Source organism: Lichenostomus cassidix, chromosome 7, assembly GCF_008360975.1.
Source record: "Lichenostomus cassidix isolate B80296 chromosome 7, HeHo_3.0, whole genome shotgun sequence".
Classification (NCBI taxonomy): Eukaryota; Metazoa; Chordata; class Aves; order Passeriformes; family Meliphagidae; genus Lichenostomus; species Lichenostomus cassidix.
In genome coordinates this window covers 27,391,126-27,403,319 of record NC_139488.1, presented here as the reverse complement: position 1 = coordinate 27,403,319, position 12,194 = coordinate 27,391,126, and the positions used below count along the sequence as shown (strand labels likewise).

At 42.0% G+C, this 12,194-nt stretch overlaps 1 protein-coding gene across 1 annotated transcript in view; it reads right to left on the bottom strand.

Annotated features, from left to right (window-relative positions):
* PDIA5 (protein disulfide isomerase family A member 5) overlaps nucleotides 1-12,194 on the bottom strand; it is a 97,466-nt gene that overhangs the window by 61,665 nt on the left and 23,607 nt on the right. The window contains exons 4-7 of the mRNA XM_085066958.1: nucleotides 8,084-8,167; nucleotides 7,267-7,312; nucleotides 1,587-1,679; nucleotides 264-324 (exon numbers count right to left, since the gene is read on the bottom strand). Coding sequence (XP_084923084.1) covers nucleotides 264-324; nucleotides 1,587-1,679; nucleotides 7,267-7,312; nucleotides 8,084-8,167 — 284 coding nt within the window. The remainder of the gene's footprint in view (nucleotides 1-263; nucleotides 325-1,586; nucleotides 1,680-7,266; nucleotides 7,313-8,083; nucleotides 8,168-12,194) is intronic.

Genomic DNA, 12,194 nt, shown 5'->3' with positions numbered 1-12,194 from the left:
TAAGAAAATTATAGAAAGCAGCTGCTTATAAGAACATCGAGCAACAGCCATCATCACAAGAGAAAGAGACAAGATTGGGATACAAGTGATGGACAACCAGGGAAAAACTGAGGACAACCAGGCAGAACAACACAAAGAGTTGAATGATAAAGATGGCACAAGATGGTATTATTAGTGAAGAACAGGTGAAGCTTCTAGTCAGATTTGGACATCTCTCAGTGCAGAAGGGAGAGAGAGGTGACACAACATGCTGGGCTACTTACATGGGGCATAGAACATCATCAGAAGGGGCTTGTCTTCCTTCTTCAGAAGCCTTCTCAATTCCTAGAGAATGAACCAAAGAAAATAAAAAACACACATACTCAATGACACCTCTTATTATTTGTACTACAACTTAAAAGAAGATGTATGTATTCATAAAATGCAGGCTTATTATCTGAAGGAAAAGGGCTCATCTTTCCAAACAGACAGGACTAAATTTTTTTTCCTTGCTCAATTTTAACTTGAAAGAAGATAACAAAATTTGTTATACATTCAAATATCTGCTGAATATCCTAGACCAGTATCTTCAGTATTAATACGTGGAAGTTCCATGGTTTAGTTCATTCTTAAGGCAGAATCTCTGACTGGAAACTCTTTCTCCGCTGACACATCCAAAATCCATATTGCAATTCAAAAAGTCAGACTCAATAATAACAAAACAAGTTCAGTTTTCACACTATGAAACCTTGCTAAACCTATGAGATGCTGTGAGAAAAAGATTTTTCAATACCAGCATGATATAAAAACTAGATGAAGTTTTCAAATTGAATGCAACCCCTGGAAGCCTTGTAATAGAGTACAGAGGGTGAACATTAAAAATTAATCTTCCTACAAAAACTGAATGTCAAAATAACCATTTCTAATATTAAAAATGAAAGCTAGAAAATTGAAAAAGCCCTTTACAAAATACCAGCTAGAGTCCAATCAATTAAAGTTTAAAAATCTATAGACTAGAAAACTAATATAAAAGACCAAGCAGATTATATTAGAAAGAATATAATGGGTAACTGTGGTGGCACTGGCTTTTTAAGGTAGTTTCATCGTATTCGCTGCTTTCCCACTTAACACTGAGAGGACAGCCACTGTACAAAGTTCAGATCTGGATCCTGTTTCTTCCAGCTCCACACTTCTGACCTTAGGCACACGAGGGAACCCAAGGTTTAACGACAACCTGCAGTTTTAAGAACAGTGTTTTACCTCCTGCTTGCATTTTTCAGTGACTGCACCTTGGAAGCTGCTACACTTCCCAGAGACAAAGAGGGCTCTGTCCCCACACCTTCCACAAGCTCTGACACTTGCTGTGGAGCTAGCAGACTGAGGTCACCACCACATGCAGGGCAGAGGAGAGTTGGAAGCAGAGGACTTTACAGTTATCACAACCCACAAACTTTGCCAAATCACTTCAAACAGGTTTGGTGCTTTAAACTTCCCTTCCAAAGAAACAAGGAGTTTTGGAAGTTTCACTAAGAGGTAATACAAATACACCGCACTCCCTTCATCCCATTTATTTATAAAACAACAGAACATCTATCCAGCTAACGTACCTTTTCACTGTCCACATGCACAATATCTTTGGCTTCAGGATCTTCCTCCCACAGTGGAGCACCTTCTGGATCCTTGAGGAAGGCCACCATAGACTGTAATAAACAGGGAAAAAAAGCTTTTAAAGGAACACAAATGGAAATCATGAGCCATCCAATCTCAAATCCATGCTGTGACGCAAACCCTATCCAATTAGTGCCTTTGCTTTTCTGCTCATATTCATCTGCTCTAATGCAGATTAGCACAAATCTCCTGTTGCAGAACCAAGTGATATGTGGGTGTGTACATACATCATAACTGGTATTCCAACTTATCAGTTCCCACTCCTGCTACAAAACTGGAGAAAACAGTGGAAATTGACCAGCACACAGAGAATAGCTTCAAGGATCCTTCAGAGAGCTCTTTCATGGTACTAGACCTTCCACAGTGAAGGGCTGGCAGGAAAGACTTCTCTTTATGTAGCTGTCAGACTCCCATGCCCTTCACTGTATCTGAGTAACAGGACTAGCTGGAGGGCACACTGATAGTTGCTGTGAGCAAAAGCAAATGAACATACTTACAGATCAAATTGCTCATTTGGTCAAAGGAAGAGTAATCCACCAATAGCTCCCTGTGTGACTCACCTACCTAGAAAATCCATTGAATGCAGTTTCAAGTATGAGAATAAGAAGCAAATGTGACAGGAGAAGTGGGAAATACAAAACCCTACAATTCTGCAGCTTCCACATTCAACAAGTGGAGTACATGTGCACACATATTTTGTAACTGCATTACCTGACTGACATGCAACCAAAAATCCCTTTCAGCAGACCACAGATACACTCTCTTTACCATAAGGAAATATATTCTGATAGCACGGATTTCAGCCTGGGCCTAAAGAAAACTCCAGGCCTCCTAAATCAATCAGATACCCTCCATGGATTCTGGCAGTAACACTACTCCCCATTTCCAGCTGTACATAGTAACACAGGCTTGTTCACTTTTATCCTCAGATGTCTGTGCTCTAGGAAACATAGTGCCTGGTATTCCATGTTCATTCACCACTCAGAATGACCCCACTTCTTTCTCTGTGGCATTGATTGTATGTGTGTGTCCATTCCCACACGGAATTTCCGCCACATCAATAACACAGTGAGGTCCCTGAGGAGCTTCCTTCAGCGTGAGAGTGAGTGGATGAAGCTGCCATAGCACTAAGTGAGCTATACTAACACACAACAGGATTCTCTATCTAGAAGCTCCACTTTCTCAGGAGCAGGTTGGCAGCACACCTGGTGACAAGTTCCACTGCTGGAACAGTCTCAGAGACACTTTTGTTGCCCCTCTGACTTTGGTGGGGCTGTCATGGTACAACATCCCAACAGCTTATCAACAGAAAGGGGAGTTTAGCTCATTTTCCTTCCTCTCAGTAGGTATTGCAAGGCTCGGGAGGATTCAGAGCTTACAGCAGGATCCATTTATTGCATTTATGTTTCTGTCTGCTTGCACAGCTAATATTGAAAAGATTTGTCTTATCACAAGAGGCAGCATGTATCAGTCACCAGACAGCAACCAAAACACTTAATGTACACAGTAAGATGGACCTAACGGCTGAAGACGACAAACACTTCCAGAAGAAATTTGTTTTACAGTGGCATTATCAGGGAAAGGAGGTAGCTAGGAGAAAAAAATATAAAATCAAGTAATTTACAATGGAATAACAGTGTAAAAAGCTCGAGACTCAGAGGCATTAACACCCCAAATGACATCCTAAGACGACTAATAATACATGGGGAAAGGACACACAAGGACAAAACAGCAGAGATATTCTACCTTTAGGATAGCTGCATCAAGTTCTGCTCACCCTCAGCATGCACACACCTCAACTATACACGGGAGAGGAGAAGAGAGGGGTCAACGTTTTAAACGGCTAATGAGTGTAATTGACTCTGCCAGTTTCAAGAATTCCTGCATGCCAAATTCAGTCATGTAGAAATAGATGTGGTTAGAGGATGGGGGATTAAAGAGATTTAATTCATCCAGCCTCTCCCTCTTAGCCAAGACAGAAAAAAATTAGATGTGTAATGTCTTCTGGCAGGAGCAGGCAGTGTGTTGCCTTGCCCTCAATTCTTCATGCAGCGAAGAGAACTTCCTCTCTTACTTTAAAACAGGGAAGAACAACACCCAAGCAAACCACAGCACCCTCTAATCACAGAAAAACAGTGGCTCTCAGGCTGCTGTGTTAGAGGCCACAGCAAGGTCCAGGGCACAGCAACCCTGGTGTTGTAGAACCAGCTAAGCTCCAGTCCTGCTGAGGTATGGTCAGGAGCTGTTTTGACCCCACAGCATGGACAGAGCCACGATGGGCTGTAACCAGCTGTGCCAGCTTTGAACCTTAAACCTAGGTTCAGCAGAATGCAGGAGATGCTTCATCCAGCACATGCTGCTAAAAACAAGCAAGTTTCAACAGAAGAGCTGGTGATCATGGACCTACGTTTTAACCTGAAAAAAAATATACAGAAACACATCCCTGTACTTTTCACTGCTTTGAAATATCATGCAGTAAGGATGCTAGTAACAAGACCTGCCTCCATTTCACACATACACTCCTTATAACAGCCAACTTGAAAAGGATTCAGGGTTTAGAGCAGGACCAATTTATTGGGTTTGTCTATTCCCTTTGCTAGTACTGAGAAGATCTGTAGTTCAGTGAGTTTTCTCCATTTTAGAAGAAGGGTAAAATTCTCCCTGTACTTCATACTCCAGAAAAGGCTTCACCATGTAATAAACACAGCCTGGACACTGGCATTGTGGCTCTATTGAGAACTAGACATCATGTGGCTAAAGCAACATACAAACTGACTTTCCAGGTAAAATCAAAGGCTGATGTAAGCTTAGGTCTTCAACAGCAGGTGACTACAGATACCTGGGGAGAAGATAGACCAGTATTTATAGTTCTCATACAGCATACACTGGCACATGCTCTCAATTTCTGGCAAAAAGAAATTAAGTTTACCGACTGCACCAGCTGTTGTATACGGACCTCTGTGCTTTCTAACTATCAATGGATCTACCTCTTATGACTATCTAATACTGTTTTTAAGACTCCTAAATTCTTGGCATTCACAATATGTAGCTATGAGTTCCAAGATTTTTTTTAACATTGCAGTTATTTGTTTCAAAATAGCCATCCCAAAATGCCACTGTTTGCCCTCAAATTTGGAGAAAAAAAAAGAAGTAATAACTCCCTTTTTAAAGCTACTCACAGTTACAGAAATATCTATTGGAATCTCCTCCAGCTGTCCTTTTTAGTATTGTGAGAACCTAAGCCCTTCTGCAAATAATTGAAAATATCTTTTTAAACTATTACTAATAATTTTGCATCACTGAATTTTGTTCTCTTGCATTCCATCCCCCTTTCCTAGATACCCCAAACAGCTCAGATCTTGAAACAGGTCTCCGCAGCAGGAGGTTCTGACTGCCAAGTAACTTCCCCCCACTGTGAACACTGAGCTATCCTTTATTCCTCATTTTTCTAACAGTGAAACCACAAGGGCATCTCTGCTAATTACATAAGGATTTAGTTACTTTAAGAAATGAAAAGCTTTTCTAAAAACCCAAGTACACTATCAGCTGGATCAGCCACATCTATGAAATTGCTGATTACTTCAGAAGAATCCTTTTACAGTTCTTCAGAGCTGTGTCCATCATCCTCCAAAATGTCACACATATATTAATATGTCTACTGGATGCCCAGAAAGAAGATCCAAGTTTTATTGCCACAAGTTTGCTGAATGATGTGAAACAAATCCTTTAATCTCCCTGTTCTTCAGTGTGTCCACCTGTCCATAAAATGAGTATGATACCCTATGTAATTGTGTTGCTCTGCTGCTCTCTGTTTGTATGTACTGGGAGACTCCTGGCAAACACTGCTGAAAGAAACAAAGGTCACTGGCTCAACAGAAGAAAACAAGGAGAAGTGGAATGGAGGGGAAAATACAGAAAATATCCAGGCAGCTGTGAGTAGTAGAACAAGCAAACACTCAGCTGAATTATCTGACCACTGCCCAGCTCTGATCCACTGCCCAACCTGTAAACCATTAGTGGACAGTTTCACAGGGGCAGTTAAACTGAGAAAGACTCCAGCCCTTAGAGTGAGGGACCTTCAAAATCCCTCTTCCATCCCCAATGGAATCCCACATCCCTGTCAAGGGGATGCTTGCTTTCTTCTCCCCAGCAGGCAGGGCAAAAGGGAAGGGTGAAATGCTCATCACAAAACAGCAACTGAAGGAATGAACGATCTGGTTCCTGTTGCGCAATGATTGCCTCTCAGCCCAATGCTCCCTGGAGCACTGCGGGTGCTTTCCACTTGATCTGATCTGTAAGGAAGAGTCACAGCACTAATTCCTGGTTGCAGCACTTTATGAAGGGCAGGAGAGACACATCATGCATTGCTCAAATCACCCAAATTTAGGCAACTAGCAAGTCTCCCTTAACCCATCACCAAGCAAGAAAGAAAAAAATAATCACCAGTAAGTACAGAAGCAGGCTTAGGCAGTTGCTGACTGGGCTGGGTATTTAACATTGCCCCTCCTAATGCCAGGCAAGATATCTACTGCAGGAGATGGAAAGATACATGGTTCTACTCTCCCCATCTCAGACAAATCCTGCAGGACAGCCTCCAGTGAAGACTGAATGAATTCAAGTCAGGGCACACTTCCAAGACAGTCCCCCATCAGATACTCTCCAACTCTGGCTGTAACAGCAAGGTCCAGAGCAAGTGCACTTAGGAACAGCCACTCAGGCAGACTAAGGTTCACACAGCATCTCACACAGGCTTTCCTCCACCCCAGGGTGATTCCCTGAATGAGACAGAAAGAGGAAGCACATGGATTTATGTCAACTTGGTGTGATGTCATCAAGCCTTCAAAAGACCAATGACTGTGCAGAACCCAGGTTTGCTGGTGGAGGAAGAGAAACAGGAACTGGCCATCAGAAGTGATTTTTGGAAGCCAAATCATTGCAGGGCTCCTCATAACAGGATACTCCCAGTGTTTCACCAGGACTTTGCAAAGGAAAGCTGCACACTTTTGGCATGCTCATTGTGCTTTTAGTTCACCATTTCCACAATCATCTGGAGCTGCACATTTGTATCATGTATCATGCCTTCTCTTCCCTTGCCCACAGAATGCTGCCTTCTGTTGCTTTATGTCAAGAAGAAAGGTCATTTTATACCTGATGCACTCAGAGCACTTTCATAGGAGCTGTGGTTCCACAATCTGATAAAAGATAAGGCCACTCAGCTCTCTTTAAAGTTTATAAACACACAATCTAAGAACCTCAGAGAACTCCTTATCAAAATGCAGTTATCAGCTAATACTTTTAGTCATACTACCACAAAGAGCACCTTGTCATCAAAACAAGAAAATTCTTTTTTGTTACCAGTGTGCAAGTTAACTTGCAGTTTACCTTCCAGTTCAACATGGGGTCAATCTTTTAAGCAATAAACTATTTTCCCAGATCTATGGTTGACAGACATGTATGCACACAAAAACCTTTAGGCCATTCTGACAGCTGTTTATGAAGATTAATCCCTCCCTTTCATGCCTCCAGCATGAAAAAATACCAACACCAGTTTTTAATCCACAAATGTCTCACCCATATCTAGAAAAACCAAAAGAATAATAATGGAATATTTAAATTTACCTTCAATGTGGCCGCTCTGTTATATGTAGTATGAAATGCACCGTCCCTGTTAAACAAGGAGTGGGGAACAGTGTTAACTTACAGTAACATTACTGGAATTCATACAGCTGCTCTTCCTGACTTCTCACTAACCAGAATAACATTATCCTGCTGAAGCCACAGAACTAAGTAGCATTTACAATACAGTAATTTGGAGGGGTGGGAAATAAGAGGAAGGAAAAAGGGAGGGTGCAAACCAGCATAAAGAAAACAGTTTCCTAGTAAACAATTTCCTCCCTGACACTTTAACAAGAATATTTACTAAGGCATGAGTTTTGGAGATGGAGATGCAGCTGCTTGGTGTACCTAACAGTACTCCCACTCCTATTATTTTCAGGATGAAAAATCTCTTGCTGTGTAACAACACTTGTCTTTCTCCACTCACATTATGAAGGACTATCTCAAGTCAGAAAAGCACAGAGAAGTGAAGCAACTTGTCCAAGGCATATGCCAGCAGGTGACAGCAAGTGACAGAAAGCAAGAAAGCTCAAATCTCAGCCATCAGCCCTGTGCACTGGGCAGTTTTAGTCCATTGGACATCTCTCCCTGGCCCTGCTTGTGCTTTTAGTGTTCTCTATGCAACAGCAGAATAAATTTAATTTAAGTTCTATCACAAAACACACTTGCAAACTGAAGAAACAGTAATTAATTTCATCTTTCAAAGGATAAAAAATAAGTCATCTTAATGCTGCAGCAGCGTGGGGCTGTGAAAGGAGAATGAACAGTCTTAATGGGGGCATCAACAATTATGAACTTCAAATCCCAGCCCAGCACTCACTTATAATGGAGTAAATCCACTCCCTTCTCCTTTGAATTAGGATCTACCTTCATCTTCTTGCATAATTTTCGGCTTTCAGTATCACTGCAAAAAACACATATTGGAAGAAAGGTTACCAAAAAAGACAATCAAATGCATTCAGTTCTGAGAACTCATTGCTGTTCTTCCTCATCAGCAATTAATTCCAACTAACAGTAATTTGGAAGCTGTTTAGCTAAGTCTGTGGGACAAGCATTGTGTAAAGCTCCATTAGTCAATTTAATTTCTCTGTTTGCTTGGTCAGGACACAGTGAACTGTGTTAAATTTAAATCCCAAAGCAAAGTCCTAACCAGTAGAGAAGCAGCTCATTCCGGCATGTTCAAGGACCTCAGCAGATTTTCTGTCCATGGGATAAACATAAAATTTAAAAATTCAAGTTTTCAGTAAGGCCATGCTACTGTTAGGGTGGTGGTCAAAGAGCACAGTTGGTGACTAGAGTCAAAGGGAAAGAGCAGATCAGCTTTTACGTTTGGCAGAAGATAATAAAAAGCCAAAAACTCCCATGTTCATCGTATGGCCAAGCCCAAATCACAAGTACTTAACCTTAAAAAGGTCCTGCAGAAAACAAAAACTAACTGAAATCCTGGAGCCCCAAGGCCAGCAACCCCATTCATTCTAGGTATGAAAGATGTGTCCTGGAGCCACAACTAGCAAGTAGAGGCAAAAACAACTCCTGAAGGAGGAGAGAGGTATCAACAAACAGACCTGCTGGAAGTGGTCTTCAAACTGAACAAGACTGAATCACTTCCAGCACCAAATTAGGCTGACTTGAAGAAGAGAGAAGGGTCATGGGAGAGAACTGCAAAGACATTTGTTTTGGTGGGCAGGTAAAGGGTCTTCACAGACTAACTGCTGTCATAAACAGTGTAGGACTGAAGCCATAAGGACAGTTCGAGCTGATATGAATAAGAAGTTGGTCGAAGATCTGGGGAGATGAGCAAAACAGAAAAGAAGATGATTCACATTGACAGGGCTGTTCTCTGCATTGACAAACAGCAAGATTAAACAGCTTGGAAACTTGTTCCCAGCAGAGGACAACTTGTACCTTTTACGCAGATAAATCAATTTAGAAAATGAAAACACTGAAAACCCATCAAGTTTAAACTGATTAGAGACAACAAGATGCAAGGCTTGCAAGAGCCCCACCAAATTATGTGCTGCTGCCAGCACTGGTGCTAATTCTCCCGATGTTCTCCAGCTGCCTTTCTACAAACGTGAAGAACAAACACCAAGTTCACAGTGAGCTGCAGGTGAGAGTGCACCTTAGTGGAAACTCCTCAAATGATTATGGTAGATGGAAATGAGGAGGGATGTGCCATGGACACATGCAGCAAAATCAGAGTATTATGCTAAAGATGGAAATGAGTATTTTAAGGAACTAACAAAGCACACAACTACCACACCAGGAAGGAGCACTTGTAATCTCCATTTCACAGAAGCATGTTTATCTGAAGAGTCTTACTGAATTCATGTCAGTTTTGCATTTTCAGATCACTGTAACCAACAAACACTGTCTTTGCTTCTCCAGGAGGCTGAAGATCTGAGCTTAAGAACTGAATGATGTGAACATGTCTCCTTGTAACAAAATCAGATTACAGAACAAATGCCCCAGATTTGGAGTTATGTCAACAGACCATGTTTGCCACATGGAGTTCATACCAAAAGACTGCAGCATCATCAAACCCAGGGGTCAGAAACATCCTGATTTATCTCACCTGCAGTTCTCCAGCAGTCCCACGGGCTAAACCTAAATTACTTGAAAGTCAGGGAATCTCTGGAGAAGACACTAATTTCAGATTACCCTGTTGTTTTACCCCAGATGAGTCAGAGGCACAGAAGTTCTTGTGGCCCTGCTGCAGGTGAGTGCCAGGCAGTTAACCACAGTCAGCCTGCACCACTGTTAACATTTGTAAATGCTCTTCTAGACACTCTCAAATGTTTCCAGTGTGTATATGTATCTGTGGCTATCTCAGCTTTGCCAAGACAAATGTCAGACAGTTGATGTGAACAAGTGTAATGCTGAAACCTACCTCAAGCAACAGGGTCTGTGAAACCCCAAGATATGCAGACAATTGTTCTGGCATCAGCAGAGGACTAAAATGGGTATCAAGAGAATTCTGTTGCCTCTTCTGCTTCTATTTGGTGCAACTTCTAACCATGTGGGGAAGAAAGTGTAATTTTCCCTTATGTGTCATTTACCAATCTGAATGGATACTAACGTTCTGCAAGGTTTATTGTGGAAAAAAAGCTGGAAAGCATTATTACTAAGCTATACCTGTGAGTAAGCAGCTAGCGAGTCCTACCACTTCAACTCCTAGCAATTCATTTTCTGTTTGCATGAGTTTCTATTAAAAAAAAAGAAAGATAAGAATAGCTATTTCATTGGATCTAAGTCTGCCCTGCTTTCAGGATTTCTCCATTTGCAGAAATTCACACAGCTGCCTGAATACACAGCTATTATCACAGGAAAGAAAGCAGCAGTTTGCTCCAGTATGTCTCCTACCATTTAGTGGGCAGATTGTCTGCACCACTGCATTGAGAGTTAAGCCTGTTTATGCAAGCTATTTGCACTGATGCACGGGATAGAAAAGGAGCAAATTCCAAGAATAGGAAATGTCTAAATATGTATCAGTAATTTTTTCATGCATCAGTGCAGATTTTTGCACATGCCAGACCCACCAGCTCAGATGTTATACTAACAATTCTTTGGAAAAAGCAGAAAAGGAGACTTTAAAAAATGGCAGAGATGGACCCGTTCTGCTTTTCCTTCTGCCTTCACTAACAGACAAAAATAACCTGCAAAGAGCAACCTGCTCTGATATCACTTGGTAATGACCATTATTCTTAATAAGAGTAAATATCAACACAGATGCAGCCTGCTCTGAGATTTGTCTCTTTTGAATCTCAGCCAACAGCCTCTCTCTGAAGATGAGCTCCTCAACTCTCACATGGGAGAGGGTAATTAGGACTCCGGTTCTTGCAATTTAATTATATCACTTGAAGAGGCAGTGTAAGAGTTTGTTATAATGACTAAAAGTAAAAAAAAAACCAACAACTCCAAAAAATGAAAACAGGAAGTAAAATGAAAAGGGAAAAAAACAAACCCCACAACTCAAAAAACCTCTCAATCCTAAAAAGCCAGAAACCACTCCCAAAATTAGCACTCTGCCAACTCAGGCCAAGCCACTCCAGACAAGGCTCAGGAAATACTGGCTTGAGGATGGTGTCACTAATGTGTCCCCAGCAGCCATCCTTGGCTGCCTCTTGCAATTTCTGTCCAAAGCAATTTGAACCCTGGCAGGTCCCTGCTGTGCTACTGCCGAAGGGACCTTTGCAGGCAGTCCTACAATCATCCAGCATTATCTCCCTGGAAAATCATCCAAAACATCAACCTATTTTCAATACCACAAGGACCTAACCAGCAGCTGTCTATGTGGTAATAAGGTCAAACCTTAAGTGGCACAATGGCACAGCTTCCTTCCACTCCCACCGGGATGTTTCTCTACAAACACTTCCACAAAACCAAACAAGGGCTCCAAAACATGCCTTTGTTGGAGAAGTGAAGACATATGACAGTTTGGTACAAAGAAGAATAAAATGAACAATCCAACCTGACCTAACTAAGCAAGAAGTCTACATAACAACAAAGGTAGCGTGCATTGCAAAGATGGTGTGCACACTTCCAGCCACATCCCCATCTCCTCTACCAGAACATATTTCTGTCATTGGGGGTTACGATGGAGCTGGCAGGAAGCCCAACTGGAGCACTCCCTGTAAACCTCTGGGGTCCCTTGTCAGCGTTAGCATGCATGAATAATCCCTCAGCACAGGCAGCCAGCTGTTAGCAGGGCAGGAAGGTGGAGAGGGACTCATGAAGGAGACCTGACCTCCTTTGGCTCACCACCAGAGCAGCCAGCTCTGAAGGGGACATGTCACAGCCATTCCTTAGGAGTGGCACAAGATACTCTGCCTGTCCAGGACTGCCCACAGGTCTGGACACTCATGGTCATGGGGATGGAGAAGCAGTGAGATATACTGATGGTGGTCCCCAGTGGCAGGAGGAACAACACA